This window comes from Ascaphus truei, chromosome 4 (genome assembly GCF_040206685.1).
Source record: "Ascaphus truei isolate aAscTru1 chromosome 4, aAscTru1.hap1, whole genome shotgun sequence".
NCBI lineage: Eukaryota > Metazoa > Chordata > Amphibia > Anura > Ascaphidae > Ascaphus > Ascaphus truei.
The window spans coordinates 207,290,821-207,310,770 of record NC_134486.1 but is presented as its reverse complement, the minus strand read 5'-3'; the positions used below and the strand labels follow the sequence as shown (position 1 = coordinate 207,310,770).

At 38.8% G+C, this 19,950-nt stretch overlaps 1 protein-coding gene across 2 annotated transcripts in view; it reads left to right on the top strand.

Moving 5' to 3' along the window:
* Positions 1-1,414: 1,414 nt before the first annotated feature.
* Positions 1,415-19,950, top strand: part of QPCT (glutaminyl-peptide cyclotransferase) — a 96,902-nt gene continuing 78,366 nt past the window's right edge. For both annotated transcript variants that reach the window (XR_012801035.1, XM_075596784.1), the window contains exons 1-2: positions 1,415-1,631; positions 13,163-13,309. Coding sequence is in view for 1 of the 2 variants with exons in the window: in XM_075596784.1 (XP_075452899.1) it covers positions 1,416-1,631; positions 13,163-13,309 (363 nt within the window). In the remaining variant the exon portion in view is untranslated. The remainder of the gene's footprint in view (positions 1,632-13,162; positions 13,310-19,950) is intronic.

The following is a 19,950-nucleotide window of genomic DNA, read 5'->3' as shown; positions in this document are numbered from 1 at the left end:
CTTTGCTGCAGTGGATGCACTGTATGCTAGGGAATAATGGTGAAAGGAAGGGTTGCAGACCTGCCTAAGACATGCAGATGAGCATACAGTTGTATTTGTATATATATATATATATATATATATATATATATATATATATATATATACAGGCATACCCCGGTTTAAGGACACTCACTTTAAGTACACTCGCGAGTAAGTACATCTCGCTCAATAGGCAAACGGCAGCTCACGCATGCGCCTGTCAGCACATCCTGAACAGCAATACCGGCTCCCTACCTGTACCGAAGCTGTGCGCAAGCGGGGAGACTATAGAGCCTTTTACAAATGCCTTATTTACATCAGTTATGCACGTATATGATGTTTGCAGTGCAGTACATGCATTGATAAGTTGGAAAAAGGTAGTGCTTCACTTTAAGTACATTTTCGCTTTACATACATGCTCCGGTCCCATTGCGTACGTTAATGCGGGGTATGTATATATATATATATATATATATATATATATATATATATATATATATATATATATATATATATATATATACACATACATACATACATCTTCTGTTTTCTTAAAACATAAAGCACAAAATTCTAGGAAACTGGGTGCAAAAAGATTTCGCTCCTATTAATCTCTACCTTGTCAGTGATGAAGGCATTGGATCTTAAAAATAATAAGCACTACTAGTTTTTTGGATCTTGAAGACCATATTTTGTGAAGAAAAAATAATAAATTAACAGTGTGTCTCCCTTTCTTTTCTTAATGTATAGATATAAAACAAACTCTTACAAATCGGCTCCAAAAATACTCTCCCATTTAATTTAACAGGATTTCCTTCACAGCGCCACTGCTCTCTAAAGAGCACTTTGACAATTGTAAGGACTTTTCACTGTACTGTATATCCATGTAACAATTTCCATCAACTTTGGGTTACCTGGCATAAAAAAACTATACGTGTCAGATCATAATGTTCTCTCACTATTTGCATTGCATATTGCCAGCTGTACAACACTGTCTACACACCAAAAGCAATTTTGTTTGGATCCGTGTAGGTACAGCATGCAAAAATCAATAAAACATCATGACATACCTTATTATAAATAATCAGAAACATATTACACTAAAGAAATACTTGGTGGGTTATTTATCAAGACACAAATGGTGCAATCATTTTGCAGATATGTATATAAAAAAGCTATACTGCTTTTCCATGCCATTTTCCCTTTGATACATGTGGTGCAGATTTTAATGTCCCAGGATTATACCACAAAGATTTCCATGTCCCAGAATTACACCATAGTTGCCTTGATAAATAGACTTTTCTGGCTTCATATATCATTTCCAAAACAAACACCTCCTACCCCTATTGGATCAACCACGTGTCCCCGCCTTGCTCCGATTTCCCCCTCCCTCTATGTGGGACTTTTACAGAGAGAAGAGAGAGAGAGACAGAGGAAGGGAAAACCTCCTATGTTTCTGTTGGATTAAACCGATGTACCCTGGAGATATGGCCAGCGCCATCAAGAGCAGGACCTCCAGGGCGACGTTCATTACAGGAGTACTTTACCTAGCAGCCTTTCTCAGCCAGGTCAATGGGCAGAGCGTCAGCGTGCAATGGACAACCGAGAAAGTAGGCACAATGTTACATACAGCAGTATACAGTATATATGTGTGTGTATTCTGCATGCACTCTTCTGTCTCATGCAATGCAAGGGAAGATCAGGCTCGCGTAACGCATTTAAAAACCCTCAGACCCGTGTTATACATTTTTTTCGTTATACATTTTTTTCGTAAGCTCATGTAATGCAAAGTTGGGAATGTGTTATATACTGTATGTGTGTCTGAATAGTCGTACTGTATTATAGCGATGGCTCTCGATGGTGTTTTATTAGCAGCATCCATCTCATGGAGTTGGAAACCGGCATGCAGAATTGAAGAGCTGGTGTTTGAGGCTAAATATATGCAGTCGTGTTTATCGATACATCTCGATTTTGCATTTATGTTGTGCTTTCAATGGGAATATACTTAGGTAAATTCTGATCTCTGTAATGCTTTTTCCTCGAATCGTTTCACAAAAACGGGTGTTTGTGTGTGTATTTGTGTATGTATGTATGTAAGTATATACACACAACTGGACTAACACGGCTATCTCTGTTTAAAAAATAATATATATATTGCAAATGAGGACAGGTAGAATCAGATGGGTAAATAGTATTTACAATTGTATGTATAGTTCAACATTGGACATTCACTGCCCTCCCTCTCCTGAATATAGTCATGTTTTACCTCATTGAGTCTTCATTCGGGGGCAAGTCATTTATTTACATGTTGTTCTCTCTCTTACTGCTGTACTGTCACCTCTAGATCATACACAGCAAACTTAGACGAAAACCCCTTGAGGTAAATGACAAAACCTTTTGGGTATAAGGGGCTCTGGAAGGTTGGTTAAAGGGGTGAGAGGTAGATATGGATTCTAGCACTAGCTCCATAATTCTTATCAGTTAAACCATGACCTGTTTTACAGAAATGTGCCAGTATTTCTCTGGCACTGTACAAATAAGTACTGTATATGTTAAACATAATGTATATGTAAAGTTGGGATACCCAATACTGTCTTTGTCATTATAAATATTTTATCACCATGATTCCCCAACTGATCTGTGAAATACCAATGGTTGAGTGGTTTACCAGAGGTCAGTGGAGAGAAGATTAGATTAAGTTGTGTGTATTGGGCATGTTCTTATTGCATATCAATTTATGCAAAATGAATTTTATTTGGTTAAACCAAATATCTGGGTTTCATCCAATTGAGAGCTTGTCTGGTTATAAGAATACAATATACAGAGCTCAGCCTCACATTGTCTCTCTTCTGATCATATTGGACAAGTTCTATAGGTATACTGTAAATACTGGATCATTTGATGGTATGATTAAAATAGGTCAAATATAATGTATAAATACACTTGCTTAGATTGTTTCTGAAATATAAATTAAGTTATCATATTTATATATGCAGAATCTTAAAGCATTTGTGCAACAAAAAAAAAACACACCTTGTATTAAATATTAAAAATACATTGTGAAGAGTAATTAGAAATACATAGCATGTCTACTAAACTAAACTCTATTGTTGGCTGCTGACCTCATAAATCATGTGGCGAGGCTCAGCGGAGCCATGAATAACAAACACGAGGCCAGTGGGGATGAGTAAAGATTACGCTCTTTCTATAATAGCTCTCTGTTTCATATGGTATTCATTCAAACAGGTTCCCCCAGTTGCACAGTCTCCAAAATTCCCCTTTTCAGACATCTACCTGCACATTTTTTATTAATATTTATTTTTTATTGGAAACATTTTACATACATAAATTACAACGGGCAGCATTTTAGACACGTTTTCACATCACATTTCATATTTTAAGGAATCTCAATCTCCTTGGATAACAAACCGCATTATAGGTTGACATTTTTATTTCCTCTGGTTACATTTCTGTATGTGTCCTCATGGAACACCTTATAAGTTTATTTTATATATATATATATATATATATATATATATATATATATATATATATATATATATATATATATAAGAACAAAAAAACAGAGAGCGCACGCCCCATAGTGTAACACTGTAACATTTAATATGGGGAGGGAATGGTGGGGGGATTAAAAACACTCACAATATATAAGTGAAATTAAGGCAATATGTGATATATAATCACCACGAGGCAGGTAACATCTGATGACAGGTATGCAGTCCAACACCAACTGGAACAGGGCACCCGACAGCATTAAAGATTCCCTTTGATAAAGTTGCATTTGTTGCAACGAAATGCGTCAGGGACGTACCTTGCGACATCGCGTCATCACGCTGTGTGCACTCTTTACGGCCGGAGAGTGCAGGATGTAATATCGAGGCCTGCTCTGATACCACATTATATGGAGGACTTTGAGTGATCTTTAATGCTGTCGGGTGCCCTGTTCCAGTTGGTGTTGGACTGCATACCTGTCATCAGATGTTACCTGCCTCGGTGGTGATTATATATCACATATTGCCTTAATTTCACTTATATATTGTGAGTGTTTTTAATCCCCCCACCATTCCCTCCCCATATTAAATGTTACAGTGTTACACTATGGGGCGTGCGCTCTCTGTTTTTTTGTTCTTATAGATTTCACATTGGAACTGGTTCTTCCATTTTAGAGCTGCTGTGGACCCTTGGATCCTGTACATCATCCTGTTGTCACCTTTTCAGGACTTACCTTAGGGTTTGGACATTTGCACTTGGACTATTTATTCTTATTTTTATATGTACACATTTTTTGTATTAGAGTGTATATTCTAGTTTGTAATCAATTTATAATTTTTGGGATTATTATTATTTTACTTTTTAGGTTTTTTCAATCAATTTGATATTATCTTATATTTATTATTGTTTCTGGATTGGCGCTACTTTTCACTCTTTTCCTGTATATATATATATATATATATATATATATATATATATATATATATATATATATATATATATATATATATATATATATATATATATATATGATAAAGAATCACTGGCACTCCAATAAAAATTCAATAATGAATAGGTACATGTCCTATATAAATAATAAAAGTATACATTACCGCATAGCAACAAAAAGGAGACAGCACTCAGGTGAATGAAAATAAATGGCACCCCCCTGAGGAAGATCATATATATATATATATATATATATATATATATATATATATATATATATATATTTATATATATATATATATATATATATATTTTAAACCAGAGACAGTACATAAAACACAGACAAAGCTCAGTTTTAGCACATTCAGTGAAACTCATACACGGTACAGTGCCTAAATATATATGTATAAATATCTATTAAGTAAAATGGTCTTTTAGTTTAACATTTTTGGCCAAAATTGTTGTAAGCCCCTGAGCCAACTGCACGGCAGACCACAATTCAGGGGTCCCTAACGCCAATATAAATTCTTAATAACCTGTGTAATAACAGGAAGAATGATTTATAGTAAATCTGTCAATATTAGTTGCAAAGTTCTAAGTCTGATTGAAGCTTTTATTAACCTGTACATTACCAGGAAAAGCACTCTGTATTAGAGTTGTCACAACCATACTGCAAGCACGCAAGTTCCCCTGAGTGGAAGATGCTATGGAGTGAGCCCTTAACCATTTAAATGTGGGAGGGGGTGAGCTACAATTAGGTAGGAGGTTGCCACCCTCCAATCAGCCATGACTAGCTGAACAACAATTGTAAAACATACTGGACACCTAACAAGCTCCTATTGAACCCCCAAAATAACCACAACATATATATAAGCATATGAGTGTCACAGAGGAGTGCTACTGAGCATGGCAATATATATTTAAAACCAGAGACAGAACATAAAACACAGACAAAGCTCAGTTTTAGCACATCCAGTGAAACTCATACACTGTACAGTGCCTAACTGTATATGTATAAATATCTATTAAGTAAAATGGTCTTTTAGTTTAACATTTTTGGCCAAAATTGTTGTAAGCCCCTGAGCCAACTGCACGGCAGACCACAATTCAGGGGTCCCTAACGCTAATATAAATTCTTAATAACCTGTGTAATAACATGAAGAATGATTTATAGTAAATCTGTCAATATTAGTTGCAAAGTTCTAAGTCTGATTGAAGCTTTTATTAACCTGTACATTACCAGGAAAAGCACTCTGTATTAGAGTTGTCACAACCATACTGCAAGCACGCAAGTTCCCCTGAGTGGAAGATACTATGGAGTGAGCCCTTAACCATTTAAATGTGGGAGGGGGTGAGCTACAATTAGGTAGGAGGTTGCCACCCTCCAATCAGCCATGACTAGCTGAACAACAATTGTAAAACATACTGGACACCTAACAAGCTCCTATTGAACCCCCAAAATAACCACAACATATATATAAGCATATGAGTGTCACAGAGGAGTGCTACTGAGCATGGCAATATATATTTAAAACCAGAGACAGAACATAAAACACAGACAAAGCTCAGTTTTAGCACATCCAGTGAAACTCATACACGGTACAGTGCCTAAATATATATGTATAAATATCTATTAAGTAAAATGGTCTTTTAGTTTAACATTTTTGGCCAAAATTGTTGTAAGCCCCTGAGCCACTGCACGGCAGACCACAATTCAAGGGTCCCTAACGCTAATATAAATTCTTAATAACCTGTGTAATAACAGGAAGAATGATTTATAGTAAATCTGTCAATATTAGTTGCAAAGTTTTAAGTCTGATTGAAGCTTTTATTAACCTGTACATTACCAGGAAAAGCATTCTGTATTAGAATTGTCACAACCATACTGCAAGCACGCAAGTTCCCCTGAGTGGAAGATGCTATGGAGTGAGCCCTTAACCATTTAAATGTGGGTTATATATATATATATATATATATATATATAGTTAGTTATGGAAATAATTGGACACTGACACAATTTACATAATTTTGGCTCTGTACGCCACCACAATGGATTTGAAATGAAACAACCGAGATGCAATAGAATTATAGACTTTCAGCTTTAATTCAAGGGGTTGAACAAAAATATCGTATGAAACGTTTAGGAATTGCAACCATTTTCATACACAGTCACCTTATTTCAGGGGCTCAATTATAATTGGACAAATTAACACAATCATAAATAAAATGTTAATTTTTAATACTTTATCGAGAATCCTTTGCAGGCAATGACTTCTTGAAGTCTGGACGCGTGGACATGACCAAACGCTGGGTTTCCTCCTTTGTGATGCTTTGCCAGGCCTTTACTACAGCTGTCTTCAGTTGTTGTTTGTTCGTTGGTCTTTCTGCCTTACGTTTTGTCTTCAGCAAGTGAAATGCATGCTCGATCGGGTTGAGATCAGGTGATTGACTCGGTCATTGCAGAATATTCCACTTCTTTGCCTTAAAAAACTCCTGGGTTGCTTTCGCAGTATGTTTTGGGTCATTGTCCATCTGTAAAGTGAAGCGCCGTCCAATCAACCTCACTGAATTTGGCTGAATCTGAGCAGACAATATACCCTATACACTTCAGAATTCATCCGGCTGCTTTTGTCTTCTGCCACATCATCAATAAACACTAGTGACCCAGTGCCATTGTAAGCCATGCATGCCATGCCATCACACTGCCTTCACCGTGTTTTACAGATGATGTGGTATGCTTCGGATCATGAGCCGTTCCAAGCCTTCTCCATACTTTTATCTTCCCATCTTTCTGGTACAGGTTGATCTTAGTTTCATCTGTCCAAAGAATGCTGTTCCAGAACTGGGCTGGCTTTTTTTAGATATTGTTTGGCAAAGTCTAATGTGGCCTTTCTATTTTTGAGGCTTATGAATGGTTTGCACCTTGTGGTGAACCCTCTGTATTTGCTCTCGTGAAGTCTTCTCTTTATGGTAGACTTGGATAATGATATGCCTACCAGCTGGAGGGTGTTCTTCACTTGGCTGGATGTTGTGAAGGGGTTTTCTTTACCATCGAAAGAATCCTACGATCATCCACCACTGTTGTCTTCCGTGGACGTCCAGGTCTTTTGTGTTACAAAGCTCACCAGTGCGTTTTTTTTTTCTCAGAATGTACCAAACTGTTGATTTGGCCACTCCTAATGTTCCTGCTATCTCTCTGATGGATTTTGTTTTTTTTTTGCAGCCTAAGGATGCCCTGTTTCACTTGTATTGAGAGCTCCTTTGACCACATGTTGTGGGTTCACAGCAACAGCTTCCAAATGCAAATGCCACACCTGGAATGAACTCCAGATCTTTTACCTGCTTAATTGATGATGAAATAGTGAAGGAATAGCCCACACCTGTCCATGAAACAGTTTTTGAGTCAATTGTCCAATTACTTTTGGTCCCTTGAAAAAGAGGGGGCTACATATTAAAGAGGGGCTACATATAAAAGAGGGGGTTACATATTAAAGAGATGTAATTCCTAAACCCTTCCTCCAATTTGGATGTGAATACCCTCAAAATAAAGCTGATAGATAATGAATATGGGCTTTAAAGTGCAGTCTAACTGTAACTTGAATTTATTTTGGTACACAGCCGAAATAACAAAACTTGTATCAGTGTCCAATTATTTACGGACCTAACTGTATACAGGCATACCCCGCATTAACGTACGCAATGGGACCGGAGCATGTATGTAAAGCGAAAATGTACTTAAAGTGAAGCACTACCCTTTCCCCACTTATTGATGCATGTACTGTACTGCAATCGTCACATACATGCATAACTGATGTAAATAAGACATGTGTAACAGGCGCTATAGTCTCCCCGCTTGCGCACAGCTTCAGTACAGGTAGGGAGCCAGTATTGCTGTTCAGGATGTGCTGACAGGCGCGTGCGTGAGCTGGCGTTTGCCTATTGAGCGATATGTACTTACTCGCGAGTTTACTTAAAGTGAGTGTCCTTAAAGCGGGGTATGCCTGTATATGTGTGTGTGTGTGTGTGTGTGTGTGTGTGTGTGTGTGTGTGTGTGTGTGTGTGTGTGTGTGTGTGTGTGTGTGTGTGTGTGTGTGTGTGTGTGTGTGTGTGTGTATTTTCTTTTTACATATTGTCAACATCATTCTGATTTTGTTTTCCTTTTTTTTTTTTTTTTAACCATTAACTAATTTTAATTAACATTTAAATTGAATATCCCCCCTCGCCCCCTAACTACAATGTCAATCTCTTTATATTTTCTTTATATATCTGTTGTTCAAGATTACATTTTAGTTTTCTAGTATATACTGTGATTGTGAAACGCTTTGAGAGAAATGTGCTATATGAAATAAAGTTATTATTATTTTACCTCATAGGGGAATTGTATTTTTTTTTGTGTAAGTAACTGTCTGTGTTGACACCATGGCATGTCCACGAATATTTTTTTCTATGGAGGTCTTGGATGTTTTTGGAAACATTTTTTGGTCTTGAGCTCCTTTTGGAAGCTCACCTATTTTATCCATGGACAGTTTAAATAGATATGATTTAACTGTATGTTTTGGACGTGATGGGGGATATCCATTGCAGCATGATTGCTTTTCTAGCTGCTTGGAGCACCATTTCAAAGCTTTGACTGCTTTGATTGTGTTACCTTCTTTGTCTAGCCATGGTTCTATGTTGGCAAATAATAACACCATTAGAATCTTGTGTTTTGTATTTTTGTTATATTGTCCATAGTTTAATCCCATAAGTGTTTAATGGGGCTACATAACCACAGGCAGTGTTCAAGATCTGCCCTCAACGTTTGACACTTGGGGCATTGATTGATGGTTCCTACTGATGGATGCAAACTTTTATTGAAAGCGATATATGCCCTGTGTCTAATTTTAAATTGGACTTCTGTCCAAATCACGAATGGTGTTAATTAATATACATTTGTTAACCCCACTAAGAGTTCATCTATTTGGATCCGCTTTGGATTGTCCGGTTCCTTTTGTCCACGGATTTCCCCATATCAGTTTAAAAAAGGGCGATTCGCCTTTTTTGTTTTTTTTTCTATCACTGACAATCCACATGGTGGATTAATAATCCATGGTTGAAGTGTTACAAATCTCAGATTAAATCCGTGGGAGGGGGATCTCTCTCTCTCTTTCTCTCCGCAGATTAATCTGTGTGTGGATTTTGAACAATCCGGCAACCAATTGTGGAATCCGTGGATTAGATTCTTAAAAATTCATCTGGATTGTATCCAATTGTGGTTTTGGATCTATCCGTACAGATTGAAACTGGAACAATCCGTCAAATGATTTTACACTGTGGAATGGATTTTGAATGGAAAGCCCAGGAAATTCCAGGAAATGGATTTTGACAGTTCCACCCATCCCTAGTGTTCAAAAACCATACAGTTTGTTTGTGTATTGTACAGGTCCTTATTCCCAAAGTAATACTGTAGAAGGGTAAAAATAAGTAAGTTATGAGAAGTTGAAGTTGATTCCTTACAGTTATATTGTGTTGATTAAAAAAAACAAGAACAAAAAAACAATGCTCCCAACCATTCTATATTGTTATATGTACAGTATAATTTATTATTGTATTGGTAATATCAATTTCTCCACTGTAACAAGGATAAGGCATTTATGGAGCATCCCCCATATTCAAAACAGTAAGACGCAAGGTAACATACACTTATTGATAGAGCAACAATGGCATTGCTGAATTTATATAGCTTAGAAATTCCTTGTTTAACATAGAAACATAGAATTTGACAGCAGATAAGATCCACTTGACCCACCTAGTCTATTTATTTTACTATCTGTTGTAAAACCTCAGACTATTTTATCCTTACCTTTCTTTCATATCACCGTCTTAGTTTGTACCACCTTTGTTGAGAGGTTATTCCATGAATTTACCGCCCTTTCCCCGAAGAGGTCACATTTCCCGTGAGCATGCCACCCCCGAGTTTCAGAGCATGACCTCTTGTTCTAACTTTCCTCTTTCTCTAAAATATGTTATCCTCCTGTATTTTTTAAAACCCCTTATGTATCCAAACGTTTCTATCATATCCCCCCCTCTCCCTTCTCTCCACCAAGTTTTATGTGTTAAGGTTCTTCAGTCTTTTCTGATACGTTTAATGATGTAGACCAGCGGTGCGCAAACTGTGGGGCGCGACCCCCAGGGGGGGCGCGACACTGCCGACGGGGGGCGCGGGGTTTACAGAGGCCCCGCGCGCTTCCCGAAGGCACTTAAATTAAGTGCCGGGGGAGCTGCAGGGCCTCTGTAAACCTAACTTACCGTGGCTCCGGCGGCATCCTCCCTGTGTCGCCATGGCAACGCGGCGTCAAAATGACGCTGCGAGGTCATGTGACGTCACGTTGCTATGGCAACATGACGTCATTACACCGGAGCGCGGGTAAGTTGGGGTTGGGAGGGGGGCGCGGGAGTGAGGGGACAGCCGGCAGGGGGGCGCAGGGAAAAAAGTTTGCGCCCCCCTGATGTAGACCATGTGTGCGCAAAAGTTTTTGTCTGTGCCTCCCTGCCTGTTCTCCCCCATGCAACCCATTACCTTTTCTCTGTTGTCATTTGAACCGCTGTGTTATTTGACCCAGCGGCATAATTTGACTCTGCATTGTCATGAACACGTGTAGCCAGAAGCCACTGGAGAGAAGGTAAGGGACATACAGAGGCCATGCATGCTCCACCGGCATTTTATTTAAATGTTGTGAGGAAGAGCACAGGGCCTCTAAGAGCTGCGCCCCCGAAGAAAATATTGTGTGCACCCCTGATGTAGACTATGCCTCATTTTAGTAGCCTTTCTTTGTACAATCTGTCATTTATTTATGCCCCTTCTGGAGATATGGTCTCCAGAACTTAACATGGTACCCTACTTGAGGTCACACCAATTATCTATAAAGTGACATCACTTCCTCTCTTTTTCTGCTGCTAATACTCTTGACACATTTGATGTGACAAGGGGCAAAGCCCCCCAAATGTTGTGCAACTAGATGAGCCACTACACTAAAGAAATAAAGAAGTCATGCAAGAATAAAACTTTGTTGCTGAAATCCTTTGTGTGTGTGTGGCGGCGATACAATACCTTCTGCTAATACCTCTCCCAATTCTCCCTCTCCTGTTTATTGAAACTGAATTGCAGGCTGGTAGTTTAGAGTTCTAGTAGCCATATTTGTCCTGGAGAATTGTAGATTGTTGTAGGTTGTACTACAGTTTAGTGGATCAACATGAAAGTTCTTCATAAAACAAATGATTGTCCACAAAACTCTCAACACCTTCAGCGTATTCTTCAAGTATAAGCAGTTCTTAGGACACAGTACACGTCAAAATATACTGTATCTGTGGGGGTCTATTAGTCAATTACAATAAATCTGTATTCATGTCTGGCCTAGTCCATATTTTTATAGTAAGTTTGCAGTGGTCCACTAGTCTTTAACCCTGTGTATTTCACTTGAGACTTGATTATGTGAGTGCAATTGCTATTTATGCTTCCTGATCATTTGGGTTTTATTATATGTTTAACGATATGTCTTTTTTGCATTCTGATGATATGGTAAAATAAGGCAGGTTTTGAACAGTTGCTGCTTCTTAAGCAGTGGTGGGTGGGATTTGAATGAATATGAAGGTTCACTCTCATTTAGCGGCAATGCATGATATTTTTCATTTAGTTTTTCTCACCATTTTTTTTATACAGGATTGAAGCAGGGGGTCTCCGGAGCTGAACCCCATTAACTTCGTCTCTGGGGACCCTCTGCTTCCGAAGCTACTTACCGCCGTAGTGAGTGCCAGTAGCCGTTCCGGCGCACATCCAGGCCTCACTATATGGCTGCTTTTCAAAGCTCCCGGAGGCCAATAGGAAGGCATGACATCATCTGGTGTGTCTTCCTATTGGCCCATGTGACGCAGAAAACTACAGAGATACCAGCACCCTCTTCGGAGGTAAGTATCTCTGGAAGCAGGGGGTCCTCAGAGCTGAAATTAATGGGGTTCAGCTCCGAAGACCCCATGCTTCAATTCTGTATAAAAAAAATGAAGAAAAAACCCAGCATGGATTGCTCCTGTAAATTAACAGACGGTAGTGCTGGGTCGAATGTGCTTACACATACTGGTTGATGAATATACTTCATAATGTGAGCATATAAAATTAATCTTTTCAGTTTGTGTTGTTTTTTTTTACAGTTTGTAGGGGCAGAAGGTTAATATAATCTATCACTCCAACATATAGCACCTCAACTTTGGGGGTAGAGAGGGTGGGAAATAGCCCTGTATGATAGGTTACCAACTTTTAGTACTATTTGACTGAATGTTTAAAGGTTTGAAACTAGGTTCTGTCCTACATAAGACTAAACTGAGCTAATGACTGATATTATGTCAATATATAAAAAATAGGTGATTGAAAGTGCAGAGTGTGGAGTTTATGAATCTCTGTCTTTATCTGTTCCCTCTTCTGTCCCATTTGTTCATTGGTCCTTTAACGTGGAGGGATGCACATTAATCTGATTACATTATTGACAATCAAGATTGAAAACTTAATATCACTGCAATTAGTTTACATTTGTTCTGTGTGGTATTGCACCTTTAAGCAGATAGTCAACTTGTGTCTGTCCGCATGATCATAATATATGGGATTGTATCTTTGTGTTTAACTAGAGTAATGTTAATTTTCCTTTTGTAGAATTACCATCGTCCTGTTGTTTTGCGTACAGTTGATGTCCGGCAAGTTGTGTCCAAGACAGATATTTCTCAAATGTGGCAGACGGATCTACGAACTATGCTGATAGAAAGATTTTCTGGATCACCAGGGAATTATGCTGTGCGTCAGGTGAGTAATAAAGTCCGCTAGATAATTCTCAGGATAGTAACTGGGCGTTCTCGAAATGCCCCACTGGTGGAATCTGGGGAATTGCCAAGTCCAAGATTTAATGAGACTCCTAGTCAAAATTATCATGGGAAACGCATGAAATATTGGGAAGCATGGCTGAACCTTTCATGGAAGACTGTCTGTGAGTACGGCTACACTGTAGGTAGTGTCAGTTTGTACTGTGTCTGTAAGTGTACAGATGACACCCCTTTCACCTTCTAGCAGTGGGGAAAAAAATAATTTTCTTGTGGCTCTTGGGAAGGTGACAGCCACTGGCAGCTGCCGCAGCTTTATGTTGATTCAAGTGGCTTCTTTAATCGCGGCGGGAGGACGCAGTCCGTTTCTCCAGCAATCTCTAGCCAGGGAAAAAGTTAAACGTTCTGTATGTATGTGTCTATCTCAGTATCTCATCTCTCACTATTAGCATGTGTATGTATGCATATATAACTATATGCATCTAGCAGTGTATACACGTGCAGTTTTTTATGTTTGCACCACTGAATGCATCTATGAGCCTGTGTATATATTGCAAGAGTACAGGCCGTATTGTGATTTTCTTGTGTGCATTACGAGGCCTTCTAGAACTTTTTACCCCTGTTGAACTTTGATACCTCACTTGTTCTTTGTTTGTAAAGATGCCATTATTAGCCAAACTGGTAAAAGTACAAAACAATAACTAACTGATTAGTATGTATTTCATAAGACCTACAGTATTACGAAGAAATTAAACAAAAAGAGTAGCACTCCAAAATAGTGGTCAAGTGGTTAGTATTTATTCATCCAACGTTTCAGTCCAACACAGCAGACCTAGTAACTAACCAGTCATCTGCCATAAGACTCCTTTCAGAGCTGAAAGATACCTGACAGCCTATTCATTCCAATGGGATGTACAGTATGGTGTCTCCAGTGCCGAAGGTGTCTTACGGCAGGAGACGGCTTTGTAACTACGGCCCATAATCGTGGTTTTACTGACACACAGTAAACCTAGAAATGTTAAAAAGCATTGAAGCGCAAACAATGCTAGAAATATAGGGCAAAAAGTTTAATACGTGGCATTGAGGGTAATAACCAGACAACGCTTCGGGGCAATGGCATCTTTATCAAGACAAAAAGTTTGTTGCCCTACTTTTGCAAGCATTCTGTGTGCTCCGTTGCATTTAATCTTTTCCAGGTTCTTAGGTCTAATATGGTTTTGACCTTTGTATTGTTTTCATCCCTACATAGTTTCACTAGTATAATCACATATAATGTCACAGTTTCTATATAATAGAGATTATTTGATTAAGATTATTCAGTTTTATTTTTTCTCCAGTACAGAGTTGCAAGTAAAACTGGTTCTGGAGAATATTTAAAAAATATATAAATTCTAGTATTTCATACCCAATAGGGTGCAAATAGCTAATAATGTTTTTGAACGATACCCACTCTGTCTGATTTTAGACTCTGTATTAATGCAAATATTTTTTAGTATCTGTTTAGTATAGTAATTTCTCTGTCCATTTTTGAGTGGCAATGTAAAATAAAAGAATTGCATAGTGTATATTTTTTAACATGGGGATATATCAAGGAACACATAAGTACACTTGCCTAAATAAGTAAAAGAACCCCTATGAACAAGCACTCATATAATGGTAGATACAAATAATTAAAAAAGTAACCTTTATTAGTGTAAATGGGTATAACAAGTGAAGGGCTGGACACACAACACAATTAAAAGAGTATTAAACTGAATACCTCCCAGTCATAATGGTAAGCTGGTAGAGGTAATAATTGAAGGAACTAAGAGTAACTGGCACCTAAAAAAGAATATAATCAAAATGAAAACGTAAATGGTGCCTCAGTGTGGTATATTTATTTGGAAAGTTCTAGTGTCTGTCAATGATGTATCAGACAGTCACACAACTTTCAAGCCACGCTGAATAAGTTTGTCACTCCTTGACGGTACAAAAAGTGGCTATAAATAGATTGCTGGTGAATTATATGCCAAACCAACATGCTAAATACAGCCTAATGTAGTAGCTGTTAAGGTAAATAGTACTCAAACATCAAGAGTAGACAACAGGTTAAAATTGTCCTTCAAGGCAACGCAGGGTAAAAAAATACAATTGCTAGAAATAAGGCTACTGTGTAGCTGGGAGAATGAGGCTGTTCTGTGGGAGCCTTGGACACATTGTTTAACTGCTTCCATGCAAGGTCTCCCTGTAGGCAGACTGACAGTACTTAATAAATACTTCAGAGTGCCTTAGCCTGATGAGAGCAGGGCGCTCCTCTGTGACGTCAGCACACGTGTTGGTGCGGCGGCGTCTATTGTATTTACCTAGTAGCCTTCACTGGTCTTAGCAGTGCGGAGATCTGCCGCCTGTATCAGTTAGGGCTCTACTCCACCCGGCAGTTTAATGTTGTTGTCCACGCCGGGTGGAGCTCTATAGGCGCCGTTTTATCGGACCTGTGACTGATTGCTCCTAGATGGCAGCCACCCAGGTATCATTTCATTGTTACTGATACACTACCGAGTGGCTATAGGGTACACCGCACATACAGACCGCTTATACCTAGCGACCTGTATTTAGCAGCTGTATACGAGATGTGGAGCAGCAATTGATTTTTTATATATATGGGCAGCTCATAAATTATCATTCAGACTAATTATACTACCGAGCAGCTGCATGCTAGTATCACTGCATCCACACCTTATACACAGGTCGCAGATATTAAGCGACCCCTCTAAGGCATCTGTATACCACCTACAAGTTTTAAACCTCTACATGTTGTATCAGTATACATCTATGTAACAGATAGCCTATTTAAATTACATATGCTGTCCTCATAGAGGATCTGAGTAGCAGTTTATTGTTCATTTATATGTTTTGCCCTGCTCTCATCAGGCTAAGGCACTGAAGTATTTATTAAGTACTGTCAGTCTGCCTACAGGGAGACCTTGCATGGAAGCAGTTAAACAATGTGTCCAAGGCTCCCACAGAACAGCCTCATTCTCCCAGCTACACAGTAGCCTTATTTCTAGCAATTGTATTTTTTTACCCTGCGTTGCCTTGAAGGACAATTTTAACCTGTTGTCTACTCTTGATGTTTGAGTACTATTTACCTTAACAGCTACTACATTAGGCTGTATTTAGCATGTTGGTTTGGCATATAATTCACCAGCAATCTATTTATAGCCACTTTTTGTACCGTCAAGGAGTGACAAACTTATTCAGCGTGGCTTGAAAGTTGTGTGACTGTCTGATACATCATTGACAGACACTAGACCTTTCCAAATATATATACCACACTGAGGCACCATTTACGTTTTAATTTTGATTATATTCTTTTTTAGGTGCCAGTTACTCTTAGTTCCTTCAATTATTACCTCTACCAGCTTACCATTATGACTGGGAGGTATTCAGTTTAATACTCTTTTAATTGTGTTGTGTGTCCAGCCCTTCACTTGTTATACCCATTTACACTAATAAAGGTTACTTTTTTAATAATTTGTATCTACCATTATATGAGTGCTTGTTCATAGGGGTTCTTTTACTTGTTTAGGCAAGTGTTCTTATGTGTTTCATGACCCCCTCACCCCTGGCACCATCTCACAGACAGTAGCTAGAGCTCATCCCCCCCTTCCCCCACTCCCCATTATTTCATGGGGATATATCAACAATGAAAGGGTATAGAGTTTTATTAACATCAATGGTCTTTCTTTATGATAATAGTGAAACTGGAAGTTTGTAAATAAAAATACCACTTGTGAGCACATTCACATGTCTCAGACAGTTCTGCAGCCCTGCCTTTCATCATTATCTCCTAACATACAGTGCTTCCACTGCAGCAAGGGATTCTGGGAAATGACATTCAACTACAGTAAAAGGAGTGGTTCTATGAGTTTACAAATAAAGTAATGGTACTTTGTACACCCTAGTACCATCACACTTGAACCACTGCTCCTAAGTATGTTCTTTGATACTAATGGTTGTGTGTAAGAAGTTCATAGCAGCAGTACAATATTCAACCATCTAAGCAGTGAAAACTGTTGATGTCTTTACGGAATAGAGTTTGTGATTATTCCACTGTCCTGACAATAAATGTATAACTAATGTGTAATAAATTCTTAGCAAAGGGTTGAAATGTTGTATTGATACTCTGGCCATCTTTACTAAGCAGTGCTACTCCATAAAACACCATGCAGCACAACGTAGTAAATATGACCCTGTAACTGGGACGTAACCCTGTTTAAATGAGGCTTCAATATAAGCCTGCAGCCTCCTGCTGAGAACTGAGAGGAAGACTCTTGAGCACACAGAAGAACTGTTTGCTGACATCAAGACACCAGGGACCAGACCTCTATTCAGCAAACCCAGGAACCCGCCAGAGGCTGGCCCCTCAAGGGACACCGACCCAGAGACTGACATAAATGGTCACCTACTTTGAGGTACCGCTTTTGGACTTTGAGGTCTTAGGTTGGTAAGAGGCTTATGCTCCCAGCCCTGCAAATAGGGACTGTGGGTGTGAATTATCCCTTACAAAGGGATAGGCTGTTTATTTCTTTGTGTGTGTGTATATATATATATATATATATATATAATATATATATATATATTTATATATTTATATATATATATATATTTGTATATATATATATATATATTGCCTTAAACTAAATCACTTAAAGTCACAGGCTGAATAAATGCCACTGTTTAATTTCCCCCCAAACTATCTCCCTTGCTGTACCTCTCCACATGTCTCTTACAGACCCTTTTTGAGTGCATGGAATTGAAGGTATCTTCCAGCCCAGAAGGTGTCTTTAGAATAACATTACTTAGTAAACATGGGCCCTTATGCCCATTCACTTGAATGGTATTTAAGGTATCTTCCAGAACGAAAATGTCTTGTGGAGTAGCCCATAGTGGTGCGATACCCATCCATTGCTGCCGTCTAATGTGCAATAAGTGTCTACAATTGCACATGGACTTCCAGCAACAGTCATTATGTTAACGGGAAAAAATGAAATCATGTGGTTGTAGTCACCAACTGTGTCCTAGTACAGGATATTTCAGAACAAAATCAAATATGTAGTCACATCCCTTTTTGAGCAGCAATGACTGTAGAGAATGCCAAGGAAACTTACCACTTCCTTTTTTTTGCCTTAGTTTCAGCACCTGGCTATACTTCCCCCACTCTGCAACTCAAAGCAACCAGTGTTCATTTTTCCCATGTGCACATACAGTACTTGTTTTACACAGCTTACCCTTAGATTTTTCTGCAGCATCCTGCTCCTAGCAAACCAGACTACTCATGTATTGCTCTTTCGTTTACAATTATATGTAACAACTTCCAAACAATCAACCTCCAAGGACCAAAACCAGTATGTCTTGGGGGTTCTGGACCAAAGAAATGGCATTGTAATGGAAAATATTTTTTTTTCCATTGAGGACTATGAAATGCATTGAGACTCCAAATTGGTATACTCACAGAAAATCGTAGAGAGTGGCAGGTCTGCAGTTCTCCTTAATGTCACCTGTACGCGCTCACTCACCACTTCCCAGCTCATGAACATATAACACGTGTAAAAGACCCAGTCCTGAGGGGTCTAGGACATTTGGTCGTGGCCGTTCCGCTGTGACCAAATGACCGACATTGCTTTGCCGTGACTCACCCCACCGTCGGGACCTGTCATTGGTCACTTCGCCGCTAAGGTAAGTCTCTATGTTTAACCTTTACCATAAAAGCCCCTACCCTAAGCCCTTTCCCTAAAACCCCTTAAATTAATCCCCTTCCCTAACCAGTAGTAAAACTTACCTTAGAAGCAGCCGGCGGCGGAGGGTCCGTCGGCGGCTGAACGCAGGCGGTCATTTGGTCATGGCGCAATGGCTGCCACCACGTCCCATTTTAGTCCTGAGCGCCTTTGCACTTTATGCAGAACCTGAAAACATTTTGCAAACTCTGCTACGAAAACATTGGTTCGAAACCTTGAGGTCAAGAAATGATGTAAACCCTACTAAAATAGGTTTTAAATGATAAAAAAAATGCTTCTGTTATTGTTTTCTCAGAAATCATCTCCTTGCGGAATGGTTAAATACATTGTATTTAGCGATATCCCTTTTTGATCATCTCAGCTTCTCTACAATTTCACAAACATCAAAAGGGAAATTGTTGAGTGACAGTAAATTCCATGGGTTGCGTGACTGTCTGTTGTTGATCTGTGTGTGTTTCCTTTGTTAGAACAATGTATGGCCCACTGTGTTGTGAGGGAAGCCAGAATACAGAGCACTATTTCACATACACCCAGATTCATCAAGCTATGTTATGGTTTAATGAACCCCAATGGCCGTTAACTCCCATTGGGGAGCTTGATTAATAACCCCCAGAGTGTTTAAGATGTAGTTTCCTGTGGTTTTCAGGATACATTTCCTAATTTTATTACCTAGCAAATAAAAATATCACTTGTTAGCACATTCACATGTCTCTGAGAGCTCTGTACACTGTTTTTCACCATTATCCCTTAGTATACTAAGGGGCCTATTCACAAAGCGGTGATAAAATCAGTGCATTGTCAGACGACTTTGCATTGATTTATCGCGCACTAAAACATGAGGGCAAAAATG